General features: G+C 37.6%; 1 protein-coding gene across 1 annotated transcript in view; it reads right to left on the bottom strand.

Moving 5' to 3' along the window:
• The window catches only part of LOC124356558 (proton-coupled amino acid transporter-like protein CG1139), a 53,771-nt gene that overhangs the window by 8,451 nt on the left and 25,065 nt on the right, over positions 1–20,255 (bottom strand). Inside the window, 9 exon segments of the mRNA XM_046807630.1 lie at positions 1–81; positions 2,270–2,442; positions 6,806–6,987; positions 7,291–7,563; positions 9,594–9,678; positions 9,951–10,072; positions 16,403–16,553; positions 18,899–19,069; positions 20,110–20,195. Coding sequence (XP_046663586.1) covers positions 1–81; positions 2,270–2,442; positions 6,806–6,987; positions 7,291–7,563; positions 9,594–9,678; positions 9,951–10,072; positions 16,403–16,553; positions 18,899–19,069; positions 20,110–20,195 — 1,324 coding nt within the window.

Here is a 20,255-nt window from a genome sequence, read left to right as displayed (position 1 = left end):
TGAGAGCCAGCGTAGAGCTGCTGACAGCTCCGACCAGAGAGATAACATCCGAGAGGTTGGGGATAGCTGCAGCCAGTCCGACTGTTCAAACAATTACACTATTAGTTGGCTAAATTACTTACACATACAGTACCACTCAAATTAATTGGAACACACAGGAATTTCACTCTTTTCATCATGCGGCAGTTGGCATCACTGCAATAGTATTTTTATTTTGTTTTACTACAACCTAACCTCACAAACAATTAGTGTACATTTGATTCTTTGTGTTGTACAAATTTTCAGTGAAGTATTTGTAGTGTTTATTATTGTTGCAAGTTTGTGTGTTTGTTTAACAAACTTATTTTAGTTTTACAATAACTCAACTGATGGATACCACACCTAGAAAACGTAGCAAGATTATTACACTATATCAGTATGGAAGTATGTCTCAGAGAAGATAGCTGAAGAATGTAAGGTAGGCCTAGCTACTGTTAACCGAATTGTTAAGGAATTTAATGAGACTGGCTCCTTTTCTGCTAACAGAATAGGAAATTGTGGTCGTAAAAGAGAAACCACACCTCAAACTGATCGCCAATTAATTAGGTATAGCTTAAGATCAACCCCAGGTTGTCGGCTGTAGACGGCACGAGAAATTAAAACAAGTGGAGTTAATTATTCATGTTAGTACCGTTAAACGAAGGTTGGCAGAAGTTGGGCAAAAAGCTTACCGACCAAAGAAAAAGCAGCTTCTTACTGTGGCAATGAAGAAGAAACGCTTGCATAACCTACAAGAATATCTCTGTTGAACAGTGGAAAAACGTCCTTTTCTCTCATGAAACACATTTTTTTGTTCAGGGACATAAAGTTAACTTTGTCTGTAGAAGTGGGAATGAAGCTGATCCCAAACATCCACATAAAAAAATGTTTTGGGGCTGTATGTCCTATAATGATCCAGGACCAATAGTTCCAATTGAAGGTATGATGAACTCAGACAAATATATTACTTTATTACAAGGAAGAGTTGTTCCACTCCTTTTGCAAATGTTTCCAGAATCCAATGGGATTTTTCAACAAGACTCGGCTCCACGCCATACATCTAAAAAATGCAAGGAATTTTTTTCTGAGAACAAAGTAAAAGTTCTGGAATGGCCTGGTAATTCACCAATTGGCCAATCGAAAATCTATGGGCTATTTGTAAAAAAAAAGGATTGCTAAAGAAGATTGTACAACAAAAACATCCATGATTACTGCTGTAATCAAAATAAAAAACAAAGGAGAACATATTAATTATTAGGGAGCTGTTTGTATTTTTTGTGGTCAATAAATTGTGTTACATTTAAGAATCGTAGTCATTTACCTCGTGTCCCAATTAATTTGAGCGGTACTGTAGCCTTACTTTGTCAAGTATCATGTCTGATATTTACAGTAAATATTGAGTAGAATAACATAACAATTCAATGTGATACAACAATAATCCCCAGAACACCTCGGAATTATTTTGATGTCTACTTAATACAATATTTGGAGTGACATAAAAGCAACACATTTTACAAGAATAAGGAAATTTCATAACCCAGACACAAGATGTTCTTGTTTACTCAAACTTTGCTTTGGTGTTTTATGATTAAAGAGGGTAAATGTCAGGTCTTCATATGGGAGTTTTGATATGATAGGAATATCAGGAAACCGAACTGAGCAGATGGGAGTTATCCTGGGTAACCAAGTCCAGAGAGGCACCTAACATAAACATAAGATAATTTCCTTACTTAACTCCCTCCTTCCCCTGCAAGCTTGCTAAAGAACTAGAAACATATACTAATACAGTGTGTTAATATAGATTCAGTGAAAGTGCAACATATCCATTTCTGCAAACTGGAAACTAGTAATTCAAACTGAATCTCTCTTAGTGGTTGGTCGGTGGACCCCATGGGCCTGAAATATCACATTTGTGTGTAATTTGTATTGTCTCTATGTTAACAAAGAGAGGGATATCCTTCCAATCTGGTAAAAGTAACACCTGCTCTTTCTTTCTTGCCAAAACTCTCATATTAAATCAAGCTTTACTTCGCTAAACTCCACATTTATCACAGCTCATGAAAATACAATACAAACTTGAGCAAAAATTACTATCAACCCTCTCCCTCCATCAACACTAGACTTTCATCACCTTTTACCATCTATTCTCGACTCGAAGAATATTCAAAGTTTAAATTTCTTACTGTATGACAGTAAACATGTGTATTGTATCTCACTTCTCATTGAGTGTTAAAGATGCAGATATACTCACAGGTGAATATTACGAGGCCGGTACGGATAAGTAGCTGAGCAACCCTCTGGCTATGCTCATCAGCTATCTTGGACTTGATGGATGGCCAGATGATGCTCATGGGAACGTAGAATTGGAGTCCATATGACAGGAAGATAGCCAAAGCCATCATCAGACACACTGACTGTGCCAGCCTGTACAGTAACAAAGTACTCTGATTAGTGTTTGTATAAAACAAATATGACAAACTTATGTAACTAATGCTAAAACTTGTGGAATACTGTTGGTTTGTGTGTAAAGATGCTCCGGAACTAATTTATGTCACTAATGCTAATACTTATGTTTACTGCTGGTTTGTGTGTAGAGATGCTCCGGAACTAATTTATGTCACTAATGCTAATACTTGTGGATTACTGCTGGTTTGTGTGTAGAGATGCTCCGGAACTAATTTATGTCACTAATGCTAAAACTAGTGGATTACTGCTGGTTTGTGTGTAGAGATGCTCTGGAACTAATTTAAGTCACTAATGCTAATACTTGTGGATTACTGCAGGTTTGTGTGTAGAGATGCTCCGGAACTAATTTATGTCACTAATGCTAATACTTGTGGATTACTGCTGGTTTGTGTGTAGAGATGCTCTGGAACTAATTTATGTCACTAATGCTAATACTTATGGATTACTGCTGGTTTTGTGTGTAAAGATGCTCTGGAACTAATTTATGTCACTAATGCTAATACTTGTGGATTACTGCTGGTTTTGTGTGTAGAGATGCTCTGGAACTAATTTATGTCACTAATGCTAATACTTGTGGATTACTGCTGGTTTTGTGTGTAGAGATGCTCCGGAACTAATTTATGTCACTAATGCTAATACTTGTGGATTACTGCTGGTTTGTGTGTAGAGATGCTCCGGAACTAATTTATGTCACTAATGCTAATACTTGTGGATTACTGCTGGTTTTGTGTGTAGAGATGCTCCGGAACTAATTTATGTCACTAATGCTAATACTTGTGGATTACTGCAGGTTTGTGTGTAGAGATGCTCTGGAACTAATTTATGTCACTAATGCTAATACTTGTGGATTACTGCTGGTTTGTGTGTAGAAGATGCTCTGGAACTAATTTATGTCACTAATGCTAATACTTGTGGATTACTGCTGGTTTGTGTGTAGAGATGCTCTGGAACTAATTTATGTCACTAATGCTAATACTTGTGGATTACTGCTGGTTTGTTGTGTAGAGATGCTCCGGAACTAATTTATGTCACTAATGCTAATACTTGTGGATTACTGCTGGTTTTGTGTGTAGAGATGCTCCGGAACTAATTTATGTCACTAATGCTAATACTTGTGGATTACTGCTGGTTTGTGTGTAGAGATGCTCTGGAACTAATTTATGTCACTAATGCTAATACTTGTGGATTACTGCTGGTTTGTGTGTAGAGATGCTCTGGAACTAATTTATGTCACTAATGCTAATACTTGTGGATTACTGCTGGTTTTGTGTGTAGAGATGCTCTGGAACTAATTTATGTCACTAATGCTAATACTTGTGGATTACTGCTGGTTTGTGTGTAGAGATGCTCTGGAACTAATTTATGTCACTAATGCTAATACTTGTGGATTACTGCTGGTTTGTGTGTAGAGATGCTCTGGAACTAATTTATGTCACTAATGCTAATACTTGTGGATTACTGCTGGTTTTGTGTGTAGAGATGCTCTGGAACTAATTTATGTCACTAATGCTAATACTTGTGGATTACTGCAGGTTTGTGTGTGTAGAGATGCTCCGGAACTAATTTATGTCACTAATGCTAAAACTTGTGGAATACTGTGGTTTTGTGTGTTTGCTCCAGAACTAATTGATGTCACTAATGCTTAAACTAGTGGTTTACTGCAGGTTTGTGTGTAGAGATGCTCCGGAACTAATTTATGTCACTAATGCTAATACTTGTGGATTACTGCTGGTTTGTGTGTAGAGATGCTCTGGAACTAATTTATGTCACTAATGCTAATACTTGTGGATTACTGCTGGTTTGTGTGTAGAGATGCTCTGGAACTAATTTATGTCACTAATGCTAATACTTGTGGATTACTGCTGGTTTGTGTGTAGAGATGCTCTGGAACTAATTTATGTCACTAATGCTAATACTTGTGGATTACTGCTGGTTTGTGTGTAGAGATGCTCTGGAACTAATTTATGTCACTAATGCTAATACTTGTGGATTACTGCTGGTTTTGTGTGTAGAGATGCTCTGGAACTAATTTATGTCACTAATGCTAATACTTGTGGATTACTGCTGGTTTGTGTGTAGAGATGCTCTGGAACTAATTTATGTCACTAATGCTAATACTTGTGGATTACTGCTGGTTTGTGTGTAGAGATGCTCTGGAACTAATTTATGTCACTAATGCTAATACTTGTGGATTACTGCTGGTTTTGTGTGTAGAGATGCTCTGGAACTAATTTATGTCACTAATGCTAATACTTGTGGATTACTGCAGGTTTGTGTGTAGAGATGCTCCGGAACTAATTTATGTCACTAATGCTAATACTTGTGGATTACTGCAGGTTTGTGTGTAGAGATGCTCCGGAACTAATTTATGTCACTAATGCTAATACTTGTGGATTACTGCTGGTTTTGTGTGTAGAGATGCTCCGGAACTAATTTAAGTCACTAATGCTAATACTTGTGGATTACTGCTGGTTTGTGTGTAGAGATGCTCCAGAACTAATTTATGTCACTAATGCTAATACTTGTGGATTACTGCTGGTTTTGTGTGTAGAGATGCTCCGGAACTAATTTATGTCACTAATGCTAATACTTGTGGATTACTGCTGGTTTGTGTGTAAAGATGCTCCGGAACTAATTTATGTCACTAATGCTAATACTTGTGGATTACTGCTGGTTTGTGTGTGTAAAGATGCTCCGGAACTAATTTATGTCACTAATGCTAATACTTGTGGATTACTGCTGGTTTTGTGTGTAGAGATGCTCCGGAACTAATTTATGTCACTAATGCTAAAACTTGTGGATTACTGCTGGTCTGTGTGTAGAGATGCTTCAGAACTAATTTATGTCACTAATGCTAATACTAGTGGATTACTGCTGGTTTTGTGTGTAGAGATGCTCCGGAACTAATTTATGTCACTAATGCTAATACTTGTGGATTACTGCTGGTTTGTGTGTAGAGATGCTCTGGAACTAATTTATGTCACTAATGCTAATACTTGTGGATTACTGCTGGTTTGTGTGTAGAGATGCTCTGGAACTAATTTATGTCACTAATGCTAATACTTGTGGATTACTGCTGGTTTGTTGTAGAGATGCTCTGGAACTAATTTATGTCACTAATGCTAATACTTGTGGATTACTGCTGGTTTGTGTGTAGAGATGCTCTGGAACTAATTTATGTCACTAATGCTAATACTTGTGGATTACTGCTGGTTTGTTGTAGAGATGCTCTGGAACTAATTTATGTCACTAATGCTAATACTTGTGGATTACTGCTGGTTTGTGTGTAAAGATGCTCTGGAACTGTCACTAATGCTAATACTTATGGATTACTGCAGGTTTGTGTGTAGAGATGCTCCAGAACTAATTTATGTCACTAATGCTAATACTTGTGGATTACTGCTGGTTTGTGTGTAAAGATGCTCCAGAACTAATTTATGTCACGAATGCTAATACTTGTGGATTACTGCAGGTTTGTGTGTAGAGATGCTCCAGAACTAATTTATGTCACTAATGCTAATACTTGTGGATTACTGCTGGTTTGTGTGTAGAGATGCTCTGGAACTAATTTATGTCACTAATGCTAATACTTGTGGATTACTGCTGGTTTGTGTGTAGAGATGCTCTGGAACTAATTTATGTCACTAATGCTAATACTTGTGGATTACTGCTGGTTTGTGTGTAGAGATGCTCCGGAACTAATTTATGTCACTAATGCTAATACTTGTGGATTACTGCTGGTTTGTGTGTAGAGATGCTCTGGAACTAATTTATGTCACTAATGCTAATACTTGTGGATTACTGCTGGTTTGTGTGTAGAGATGCTCTGGAACTAATTTATGTCACTAATGCTAATACTTGTGGATTACTGCTGGTTTGTGTGTAGAGATGCTCTGGAACTAATTTATGTCACTAATGCTAATACTTGTGGAGTACTGCTGGTTTGTATGTAGAGCTGCTCTAGAACTAATTTATGTCACTAATGTTAATACTTGTGGATTACTGTTGGTTTTTGTGTAGAGATGACACAATTATATCTGCCAGGTGGACGTAAATGTGTACAGGTATGTGTACTTATCTGTCAGTAGGACACTTGAAAAGTGTAATAAGCTATAGATGTGAAATTTTGGAAGCAATCTAAGCGAAGCCTGTTATGTGACACATTGTCTGGTGTTCTCCTACTTTGTTTTAATACAAAAAAATGAATATTATGATTTAGGGTTTTGTGACACATTTAATGAATATAACTATGATCTCAATTTCATATATCTCTATAAAATAATCACATGTTTCTGGAAATGAACAAAATGCAGACACTTACAAATCATTGGACGGTAAATTGAGGGTGATGCTCCCCAACTTTACCCTGTCCCCGTACTTGAGGTAGCCGAAGAAGCCAACAGCTGTGTACAGACAGGCCACAATCACCATGCCAGTGTTCAGTACCCCGGTCAAGCCTCCAAAGTCCTGAGGAGTCTTCATGTTATTCTCCAATGGCAAAACCTGCACAAAAAACAAATTTTCAGAAATATTTCCTTTTAACTAATACAAATAGTTATAGAAAATTTTTGTTTAATAGGTACAGATATTATGTCAAACAAAATATATTTAAATAGGGTGTCCGGTAACTCTCTGGAAAAAGGTATACCACGTTATTGCTCAGGTCAACCCAAACATATTTCACCATATGGAGACGGGTCTCTGAAGCTTAGTTTTCCATCTGTCTGCCTGTATGTGTTTTTAATAAAACAATTAATATCAAATGCAGCTTATTTTTTGGATGCAACTTATAGTCTGAGTACTTACCACGCCAATACCCTCGAAGGCGTAGATAGCTGTGCCAAAATACAGGGGTAGCTGAGACCAGGAGGAGAAGGCTTGGACCGTGGATGTGCGAGGCAGACCTTGCAGCATGTAGAAGAACGTAATACCGAGACCCGAGGACATGAGGAGAGCAGCGAATAGAGACACCGGAGTCAGGTACTTGAGGTTGTTAATCCAGTTCATCAGGATCATGGGTACCAACAATGCCAGCAGGAACAAGTGCATGTCTATCTTGTAGTAGTAGTGTGCCACCACCTGCACAACGATGACACAACAGTCAGATATTTGTATTATATATACTTGAAAGTGACACTAAAATACTATTTTTCAACACAGTCGCCGTACAAATTTAGGCACTTATCATAATGGTAATCTAGTTTTGAAATTCCAGCATTATAAAATTCTACAACTTGAGACTTCAATCAGGTAGTCACACCCTCCCACAGTTCCACATCGTCATCAAAGCGCTGCATCGCAAGCCACGTCTCCATTGCTGGAAACAGGTGGTAATCGCAGAGTACAAGGTCCGAACTGTAAGGCGGATGTGGAAACTTTCCTCTGCACTTTATTTTTGCTTTGCTCTTCCTAACTTTTGCAAGGTTTCACAATACCTTACAGAATTTATGGTTGTGTCACGTTCTATCAACAAGAAGAACTCCTTTCCTGTCCCAAAAAACGGTTGCCATAATCTTCCATGCCGACAATGTTTGCATGCGTTTCTTTTGTTTTTTGGGGAGTGTGTGTGCCTCCATTCCATAGACTGTAATTTGGTTTCACAATTCACTTGATTTATCCAAATCTTATCTCCTGTAATAATTTGATCAAGAAATGAGTCACCATTTTTCTCATAAGTGTCCAAAAATGTCAATGAAGCAGCCATACACATCTTGCACAAACTTTATGGTAACCTAACTTCTGCATAACAATCTCGTGTAATAAACTCCTTAAAATTCGAGGAAAAGTAAGTGAGAGTTCTGTTATTGGGAATTGGCAGTTTTCTTTAATCTTCTCATCGACTTTAGGGGCAATTTCATAGGTCACAATACTTCATTCACCATCATGGACATTAGTTCGGCCATTTTTAAACCTATGCACCAGTGAAGCACTCCACCTTCAGTAATCACATCGTTCCCATAAACTTCATAGAGTCAATTGTGTCAAACTGCTACAGTAAAACAACAAGCAGTGACAGTAACCTCTCACTAGTATGGCTGGACAGCCACTGAACGGAGAAACACAATAGGCTAGTGGTTAGCTCTTTGAAATCCCCACGATGAAGGGTTACAACTATTCATTTATGAGTAAACATTTTATAGTGGTTGAAAAATGTTCGTTTATAGAATATTATTTGCTTTTACTGCAAAACCTATTCTGTTCATTTTTACAAGTTTTAAAACTGGACTCTAGTTTTGTTTTATTCTGACAGTAAAATCTTAGAACACCATTATGAGAGCTATTTTAAAAATTAGATCAAATTAAAAATTACTCTATAAATATGATTCACCCACTGGTACCACTAGAACTGATGGAAATCTAAATTCCTTATTTTTTGGTTCAGTTCTTTACAAAATGAAGAGTTTTCTTTGTCAGTGTTCTATTGGATTCCCAAGCTACTCTCTATGGTAGAAAATATGTACTGTTTAAACATTTAAAGTACGAAATGAGATGGTAAATGAACAATATATGATTGTCTAATATAAATCCAAACCTGGTCAATGGAATGTAACTCAAAAGAATCACAAATGAAAGTAAAAGACGAATGCCCCAATACTAATAATTGAATTATTGTAATTAGGCTTTAAAATAAATGTTTCAAGTTTTGTCCAATAAGGAACATCAAGACCATCTTCTAAATTTTCATGTGTATTTCATGTTAAAACATTGCAAACACAATTATAATCTCCAGATGTTTCTGCCTGGCTGTGGAGAGCCATCCTCAATCAAGAGATGTAAAACTGAAACTCCTTCCAACTGATAAAAATAACAAATTTAATACGATGAAAGGGTTTCAGATCTCCACCTACAATACAGACTGTTGTATTGACATTGCACTACACTTACACGTTCCCACCACTTCGAGATGGCAAGCCACAGGAGTGTTACTTACAGATACTTACATTTAATAACACTAATAATTGTATACATTTAGATTGTTGTCAAAAATGTTATAGAACATTTAGATTTTTGTTATTTTTTTAATACTTTTGTGACTAATCAGAAAAATTCATAACTGAAAAGTTATGTTTTGTTACAGCAGACATTTATATAGTACATTTAGAGTATACCTCCTGTAAATTTGCAGCAACAAAGACGAAGTAAACACAGCAGAAACCCAGCTGAGTTATAACCAAAAACATGTTGGTCAGGAATCTGTAAAAGAAGGAAATTTTTTTTACATAATTGATTGAAAAAGGTTACTATTTAAAAAATTAAATACTAAAAGTAAATAAGCAATATATATATATATATATATATATATATATATATATATATATATCACAAATATCTATATCTACCACAGAATAAATCAAAACTGAGACAGTTTGTCAACAAACTACTGTTCCAACACGCTCACTTTATAGGCTATGTTTTATGTTACACTTATTGTTAAATAAACTATATAGTTAATAATGAGAGTTTACCTTGCGTAACGAGAATATTTGCGGACGCTAGGTGGGCCTGAGGCGAAAGCTTGTTCGCAGACCTCGGAAAAGCCCAGTGAGGGGAGTTGACTGCGCATACACAACTCGTGGGCACAGTTCACCTGTCACATGTACATCACAGCTCACTTGTACTGTTGTTACTGCATCACAGTTAAACTACAGGGTTATCAGAAAAGCCCAGTGAGGGGAGTTGACTGCGCATACACAACTCGTGGGCACAGTTCACCTGTCACATGTACATCACAGCTCACTTGTACTGTTGTTACTGCATCACAGTTAAACTACAGGGTTATCAGAAAAGCCCAGTGAGGGGAGTTGACTGCGCATACACAACTCGTGGGCACAGTTCACCTGTCACATGTACATCACAGCTCACTTGTACTGTTGTTACTGCATCACAGTTAAACTACAGGGTTATCAGAAAAGCCCAGTGAGGGGAGTTGACTGCGCATACACAACTCGTGGGCACAGTTCACCTGTCACATGTACATCACAGCTCACTTGTACTGTTGTTACTGCATCACAGTTAAACTACAGGGTTATCAGAAAAGCCCAGTGAGGGGAGTTGACTGCGCATACACAACTCGTGGGCACAGTTCACCTGTCACATGTACATCACAGCTCACTTGTACTGTTGTTACTGCATCACAGTTAAACTACAGGGTTATCAGAAAAGCCCAGTGAGGGGAGTTGACTGCGCATACACAACTCGTGGGCACAGTTCACCTGTCACATGTACATCACAGCTCACTTGTACTGTTGTTACTGCATCACAGTTAAACTACAGGGTTATCAGAAAAGCCCAGTGAGGGGAGTTGACTGCGCATACACAACTCGTGGGCACAGTTCACCTGTCACATGTACATCACAGCTCACTTGTACTGTTGTTACTGCATCACAGTTAAACTACAGGGTTATCAGAAAAGCCCAGTGAGGGGAGTTGACTGCGCATACACAACTCGTGGGCACAGTTCACCTGTCACATGTACATCACAGCTCACTTGTACTGTTGTTACTGCATCACAGTTAAACTACAGGGTTATCAGAAAAGCCCAGTGAGGGGAGTTGACTGCGCATACACAACTCGTGGGCACAGTTCACCTGTCACATGTACATCACAGCTCACTTGTACTGTTGTTACTGCATCACAGTTAAACTACAGGGTTATCAGAAAAGCCCAGTGAGGGGAGTTGACTGCGCATACACAACTCGTGGGCACAGTTCACCTGTCACATGTACATCACAGCTCACTTGTACTGTTGTTACTGCATCACAGTTAAACTACAGGGTTATCAGAAAAGCCCAGTGAGGGGAGTTGACTGCGCATACACAACTCGTGGGCACAGTTCACCTGTCACATGTACATCACAGCTCACTTGTACTGTTGTTACTGCATCACAGTTAAACTACAGGGTTATCAGAAAAGCCCAGTGAGGGGAGTTGACTGCGCATACACAACTCGTGGGCACAGTTCACCTGTCACATGTACATCACAGCTCACTTGTACTGTTGTTACTGCATCACAGTTAAACTACAGGGTTATCAGAAAAGCCCAGTGAGGGGAGTTGACTGCGCATACACAACTCGTGGGCACAGTTCACCTGTCACATGTACATCACAGCTCACTTGTACTGTTGTTACTGCATCACAGTTAAACTACAGGGTTATCAGAAAAGCCCAGTGAGGGGAGTTGACTGCGCATACACAACTCGTGGGCACAGTTCACCTGTCACATGTACATCACAGCTCACTTGTACTGTTGTTACTGCATCACAGTTAAACTACAGGGTTATCAGAAAAGCCCAGTGAGGGGAGTTGACTGCGCATACACAACTCGTGGGCACAGTTCACCTGTCACATGTACATCACAGCTCACTTGTACTGTTGTTACTGCATCACAGTTAAAACTACAGGGTTATCAGTAAAGCCCAGTGAGGGGAGTTGACTGCGCATACACAACTCGTGGGCACAGTTCACCTGTCACATGTACATCACAGCTCACTTGTACTGTTGTTACTGCATCACAGTTAAACTACAGGGTTATCAGAAAAGCCCAGTGAGGGGAGTTGACTGCGCATACACAACTCGTGGGCACAGTTCACCTGTCACATGTACATCACAGCTCACTTGTACTGTTGTTACTGCATCACAGTTAAACTACAGGGTTATCAGTAAAGCCCAGTGAGGGGAGTTGACTGCGCATACACAACTCGTGGGCACAGTTCACCTGTCACATGTACATCACAGCTCACTTGTACTGTTGTTACTGCATCACAGTTAAACTACAGGGTTATCAGAAAAAGCCCAGTGAGGGGAGTTGACTGCGCATACACAACTCGTGGGCACAGTTCACCTGTCACATGTACATCACAGCTCACTTGTACTGTTGTTACTGCATCACAGTTAAACTACAGGGTTATCAGAAAAGCCCAGTGAGGGGAGTTGACTGCGCATACACAACTCGTGGGCACAGTTCACCTGTCACATGTACATCACAGCTCACTTGTACTGTTGTTACTGCATCACAGTTAAACTACAGGGTTATCAGAAAAGCCCAGTGAGGGGAGTTGACTGCGCATACACAACTCGTGGGCACAGTTCACCTGTCACATGTACATCACAGCTCACTTGTACTGTTGTTACTGCATCACAGTTAAACTACAGGGTTATCAGAAAAGCCCAGTGAGGGGAGTTGACTGCGCATACACAACTCGTGGGCACAGTTCACCTGTCACATGTACATCACAGCTCACTTGTACTGTTGTTACTGCATCACAGTTAAACTACAGGGTTATCAGAAAAGCCCAGTGAGGGGAGTTGACTGCGCATACACAACTCGTGGGCACAGTTCACCTGTCACATGTACATCACAGCTCACTTGTACTGTTGTTACTGCATCACAGTTAAACTACAGGGTTATCAGAAAAGCCCAGTGAGGGGAGTTGACTGCGCATACACAACTCGTGGGCACAGTTCACCTGTCACATGTACATCACAGCTCACTTGTACTGTTGTTACTGCATCACAGTTAAACTACAGGGTTATCAGAAAAGCCCAGTGAGGGGAGTTGACTGCGCATACACAACTCGTGGGCACAGTTCACCTGTCACATGTACATCACAGCTCACTTGTACTGTTGTTACTGCATCACAGTTAAACTACAGGGTTATCAGAAAAGCCCAGTGAGGGGAGTTGACTGCGCATACACAACTCGTGGGCACAGTTCACCTGTCACATGTACATCACAGCTCACTTGTACTGTTGTTACTGCATCACAGTTAAACTACAGGGTTATCAGAAAAGCCCAGTGAGGGGAGTTGACTGCGCATACACAACTCGTGGGCACAGTTCACCTGTCACATGTACATCACAGCTCACTTGTACTGTTGTTACTGCATCACAGTTAAACTACAGGGTTATCAGAAAAGCCCAGTGAGGGGAGTTGACTGCGCATACACAACTCGTGGGCACAGTTCACCTGTCACATGTACATCACAGCTCACTTGTACTGTTGTTACTGCATCACAGTTAAACTACAGGGTTATCAGAAAAGCCCAGTGAGGGGAGTTGACTGCGCATACACAACTCGTGGGCACAGTTCACCTGTCACATGTACATCACAGCTCACTTGTACTGTTGTTACTGCATCACAGTTAAACTACAGGGTTATCAGAAAAGCCCAGTGAGGGGAGTTGACTGCGCATACACAACTCGTGGGCACAGTTCACCTGTCACATGTACATCACAGCTCACTTGTACTGTTGTTACTGCATCACAGTTAAACTACAGGGTTATCAGAAAAGCCCAGTGAGGGGAGTTGACTGCGCATACACAACTCGTGGGCACAGTTCACCTGTCACATGTACATCACAGCTCACTTGTACTGTTGTTACTGCATCACAGTTAAACTACAGGGTTATCAGAAAAAGCCCAGTGAGGGGAGTTGACTGCGCATACACAACTCGTGGGCACAGTTCACCTGTCACATGTACATCACAGCTCACTTGTACTGTTGTTACTGCATCACAGTTAAACTACAGGGTTATCAGTAAAGCCCAGTGAGGGGAGTTGACTGCGCATACACAACTCGTGGGCACAGTTCACCTGTCACATGTACATCACAGCTCACTTGTACTGTTGTTACTGCATCACAGTTAAACTACAGGGTTATCAGAAAAGCCCAGTGAGGGGAGTTGACTGCGCATACACAACTCGTGGGCACAGTTCACCTGTCACATGTACATCACAGCTCACTTGTACTGTTGTTACTATCTGCATCACAGTTAAACTACAGGGTTATCAGAAAAGCCCAGTGAGGGGAGTTGACTGCGCATACACAACTCGTGGGCACAGTTCACCTGTCACATGTACATCACAGCTCACTTGTACTGTTGTTACTGCATCACAGTTAAACTACAGGGTTATCAGAAAAAGCCCAGTGAGGGGAGTTGACTGCGCATACACAACTCGTGGGCACAGTTCACCTGTCACATGTACATCACAGCTCACTTGTACTGTTGTTACTGCATCACAGTTAAACTACAGGGTTATCAGAAAAGCCCAGTGAGGGGAGTTGACTGCGCATACACAACTCGTGGGCACAGTTCACCTGTCACATGTACATCACAGCTCACTTGTACTGTTGTTACTGCATCACAGTTAAACTACAGGGTTATCAGAAAAGCCCAGTGAGGGGAGTTGACTGCGCATACACAACTCGTGGGCACAGTTCACCTGTCACATGTACATCACAGCTCACTTGTACTGTTGTTACTGCATCACAGTTAAACTACAGGGTTATCAGTAAAGCCCAGTGAGGGGATTTGACTGCGCATACACAACTTGTGGGCACAGTTCACCTGTCACATGTACATCACAGCTCACTTGTACTGTTGTTACTGCATCACAGTTAAACTACAGGGTTATTAGAAAAGCCCAGTGAGGGGAGTTGACTGCGCATACACAACTCGTGGGCACAGTTCACCTGTCACATGTACATCACAGCTCACTTGTACTGTTGTTACTGCATCACAGTTAAACTACAGGGTTATCAGAAAAGGCTGGACATACTGCATTCCAAAACATCACAGTTCTATAACTGCCAAAAGTATAAAACAAATTCTTGTCTTGTTGTATATGGTAATAAATAAAGATGTTTTCATATCTTAGTATCAGCAACTTGTACATGTCAAGCAATAAAGCAATTCCTGTCAAGCATGACTGGAGCAATGACAGCAGTAACCCGTTGTTGCCAGTGATACACGTACAAAATTGTCTTGCTGTACACAAGTTTTTTTAAGACGCCATTAGAAAAAAACCCTTTTAGGGTTATATATGGACTTTTCAGAGGCCAGAGAATAGGTAAGATGGTTAGAATTCTGAATTCTGCTAGGGTGCTCATCATCTTGTTACCAAATAACAAAAATGCTATTTTCTATTAATTTCTAAAAAGCATACTGCTCTAAAATTATTTAATTAAAATTACTTTTTATTGTTGGTTCGTCAACAACATTCTTTATTGCTCAACAAAAAAGAATGGTTCTATCACATGGTCATTAATTAGTCTGCACCATGTGACAAATTTAATTAAGTTACTGAGATCCCGAGTCCTACTGCAATGTCACCATTTATTATTAGTATTGCTTCGTCTGTAAATAAAATGTGTTACAAATCACTATCATCAGTACAAGTATTAAGAATTTCAACTGTAAACGAAACATGTTTAGGATAGTTGACCATACTATCCTAAGCACTCAAAGTGTTGAACTAATGATTAATTAATTAAATAATTTATGTTCTTTACAGAAGATAATAGTCTAAGAACCAAGAGCCAATGTGTATTGCCGTACCTTATTTTTTGAAATTGATAGAGGATTATTTCCTAACAAAGAATATAAGATTGATAGTCAGTTGTGCTAATTATGGTAGAGATTGAAATGGAGGATTTACGAGGCACGTCCAGAAAGTAAGTGTGTACTGGTACTCTCACAGCTGTAGGGAATACTTTTTCGACATGTTGGCAACACTGCAGCGTAGCGTGAATCCTCCCCTACAAAACGAGACCAATCCGAGGTTAGTGTGTTGAAAACTCTTGATGCAGTAGCATCTCTCGCGAAAAATGTTGATAGTATCTACCGCCAAGTACGAAATTCGTGCCGTCATAAGTTAATTATTCTTTTTCAAAGTTTAGTCAGAATTACACATTGATTTCAAAATTCATGATACACATCATTGAATGACACTCATCTAAGATTTAAAATACCTTTTTATGAAAGAAGCTAAAATGGGAAGAACCTATCATACTATTATTATTGTCAACATTCTTTAGCCTAACATTTCAAAGAAGACAATTATAATTTGTTATACTATTGGTAAAAGCTGAATGCAATTGTATTAAATAATCTAAAACAAAAATTGGATAACTATCTCACCAGCATATGCATACAGTGTGTGCAGATAGCTCCCATGGCAAGTGTGCCCAGAGTCCCCACCACCAGTCCTGCGTTCCGGAAAGCATCCGGCATCGCCAGGATTCCTGTTCCAATGTTCCCCTTCAGAAGATGGATCATAGTATCCAGATTCCTTTCAACAAATAAGATATCATTTAATATGATATCATTTCTGTTGCAATGTTGTAGATAATCACGCTCATGGGTAGTATAAGACAGATTTATGACTCCACTCATATTAAAATGAAATATTTTCCAATATGACCATTTTCAAACCAATGTCTGAATTAGATTTGAATTAATACGACTGAAAGCCAGATATTGTTACTAATTGATAGAGAGATTAGCAGACTTACCTTGAAAACTATCTTCTAGGGTCCACTGATTAAAAAAACAGATAAGAGTACACATATTTTACACATAGATAGAAATTTTTGATTGCACTGCAATCTTTCTCAACCAGTAGAGAACATTTTACTGAGAATATTGCAAAATTTCTAACTATATGTTAAATATGTGTACTTTTATATGTTTTTTCAATCAGTTGACCTTAGAAAATAGTTTCCAAAGTAAGTCTGCTGATCTCTCCATCAATTAGTAACAGCATTTTAATTAATTTGGTTTAATATTGATTACATTAATATTTCATTTGTTTGTGCTAGACATTATTCTTCACTCTACCTAATCTTTACCTGGAAAATAATTACTACTTATTATCAATTAAAGTAATGATGTATTACGTTTAAATTGCTGTGTTATGTAGCAACTTTATTAAATTAGGGATTATGTTCATTGTTTTTTATTGGTTGATGATAAGTAGTAACACTTATAGGTCTTTCTTTATTTTGAGTGCAATATAATCTATATAGATTATTTCTTGAACATATATTCAATTGAAGTGGATTTTCTCAATTTGTTCAATAATTAGACAATTATCGACTGGGTACATATTTATAAAAGCTGTTTCAAGTGATATTGTTTAAAACTCATTTGAATAAGGCTGCAAATAGAATAAACTGTTAATTAAACAATATCCACCAACTGGGAAAGTTCTGGAGATGAAATACTATTTTTTGTGAGTGAAATTCCACTTCCTTGCATATCTGATATATGCCTATTAATTGTTTTAAAGTAACAGAAAAAATGTAAAACTCCTTGTGTGAGATTAATGTACTTATCCAATTTTGAAGTTCAGATAAATTTAATAATAACATTTTTAAAATTTATAAAATAAAACATGTGCTTGAAGACTTTTTAAAACTCTACTTTGCATGTAAGAAAGAACAAAGCTAAAAATACAGAACAATCAATAAAATAATAAGTTTGCAGAACCAATATTTTTCTGTAGGTAACTTTTCCTTCTAAAATTTAAAGCTAAATCTTCCAGCAATTCACTATACAAATGCTCATGGTAAAACTTGCAGTATTATTTTTTATCACAAAAAATTCTATAATGGAAATAAAATATGCACAATCATATATCACCTTATTCAGAACAGTCCATACAATTTTAAAGTTGCCTTAAAAACTACTAACCATGTGGTTTGAACATTTAAATTACAATGTGGAATATACAAAAATTTAAATTTTACTTCATGTTTCCAAAATCATTAAATTAAAACTACGTAATGTGGGAAAATTAGGAAACAACCACATTACCATTGTTTTTTTTTTTTTTGAAACTGTATGTATAATTTTATAACAATACATACTCTATGAAAAAACTTATATACAAAAGCTAGACTAATGTGCAATGAAGAAAGTGTCCATTTGCAACAATTTGGGAAGTTTTAATGCCAATCTAAAAATAGCCAAACTGGATCTATTCAGTAACTCTGTCTCTTACTAACATTACAATTTCAAAAATGTATACAAACATTGTTGTTGTTATGTATAACAAATTACTCATTGTTAACCCTTTTAGTGCCAACGTCCTTATAAACGGATATTGTGAAAACTACCGAAGAATGCCAATGTCGGTATATATGGACGTTGGCAATAAAAATTATACAGCAATAGGTTTTTTTTAAGTATTATAAATTTGTTGGTATACAAACAATCAGAATGAACCAAATTACAAGAAAGAAAATATTTATAGCAATTTTGTACAATTAATTAGAAGTTTTGTTCAAAATTTAGTATAAAACTACACACACACAAAATGAAAATGTAACTTTCTATAAAACAACATAACTTTTACAGTTTAAAAAATATTAATCAAAACTTGTTATTTATAAATGTTTTAGTAAAATGTTACAAAATTGTTGAAATAGGCTTGACATAAGAGAAATCTCTGGCATTTTTCGGATAAACTTTTTTATTATCCTCTGCCACTAAAGGTGTTAATGAGTACATCATTCTACTTATGCAAGATTTAGAATAAACATTACAGCCACAAATCTGTTACCCAATACAACAAGAATCTAGTTCTATTTCTATTGTTGTAGTTGCACAGAGATCTAACGGTAAAATACTCACGAAGTGGGGTGCTCCAGGTGTCTATTGAGAAGAGGGTTGTAGTCCTCATCGTTGCAACTCTTGTTGGTAGTCTTCAGCAGGTCGGGTGAGTTGCCCTCCATAGGTCCGGGAAGATGTACCACCACATTGTCGGGTGACTCTCGCAGGTCTGGCCGAGGTATTGTCCGACTGCTAACAATTGTACATGTAGTTTAACAGACATACATGCATCTAGTTAGCCCTCTAAAGACCAACTAAATGTACACAGTTTTATTTTTAACTGAGGGCGAAAAAGCCAAGTAATGATTTTATATACATATATATTGTTGGGTTTGTTTACATTTTTATTCACTGTGTTCATAACTATGTATTGTGCCTACAAATTACTAAAAGGCATAAAAACCTCTCAATAGCTTAAATCTGTACAACAAAAAGTAATCAATAATAAATATGTTTCAAACATGTTGCAAAGCAGTTAGATATATTTGTAAATTTGTTACAATTTATTATTGTTCTCACATCTCAGTAAGTTTTAAATTAAAATTGTTAAAATGATTTCCTATAACCCAAAAGAAACCTATAATTAAATATAAAAATATTTACATATTCGGACTGTTGCAGGTTTTTACTATTAGTAAAATTCATGTAAAACTAAAGAAAATTCTTTTAAAACGATATTTGAAGTTGGTAATTGTTTATGTTTTGTGCAAAGTAAAGTGTACATTTTTAAATTTATTTATCAGTTACCAAAATTTAAAAAAAGTGTTCAAACATTACTTGGGTATTTACATAGGTTTATTGGTAAATGATTAATATACCTTAGTGGATTTTTATAAATATCAGGATACAAAAAATAAGATTAATATTAATGTTTATGTCATATTCCAATACAGTTTTAAAAAGCCATTTAAATTGTGTTGAATAAATTTTAAAAAGTCTTTTCTAAATTATTCTTTTATTTATTTACTTTGCAGTGAGAAACATCCACTATTTTAAATGAAGTTATACATTTTTACATTGTACTTGGGAGGGTAAAATTAATTTAGAAAGAAAAAAAAACCACAAAAATAATATGTCACTCTGAAAAACCGCTATGAATGTTATTTTGAGTTTTATTTCTGTATGAACTGAAAATATAGACGAATTAATTATGTTTTCCTTACAATTTTGATACCATACACACACACACACATGCACACGCGCACGCACACATATATATAAGGTTAACTCACCTCTCGTAGCTGTCGGCCGGGTCCGGGCCTCCAACCAACAGTGGCTGTCTTTCCTCTTTCATCTTCCTACCCGTGTGAACATTCAGCTGAACACACAACAAACGTTTGTCAGTTCAGTCTCAACCCACCGATACGGTGGAGCAAGA

This window comes from Homalodisca vitripennis, chromosome 3 (assembly GCF_021130785.1).
Source record: "Homalodisca vitripennis isolate AUS2020 chromosome 3, UT_GWSS_2.1, whole genome shotgun sequence".
Taxonomy (NCBI): domain Eukaryota; kingdom Metazoa; phylum Arthropoda; class Insecta; order Hemiptera; family Cicadellidae; genus Homalodisca; species Homalodisca vitripennis.
The sequence above is the reverse complement of the archived record's forward strand: the minus strand, read 5'-3'. Positions and strand labels throughout refer to the sequence as shown.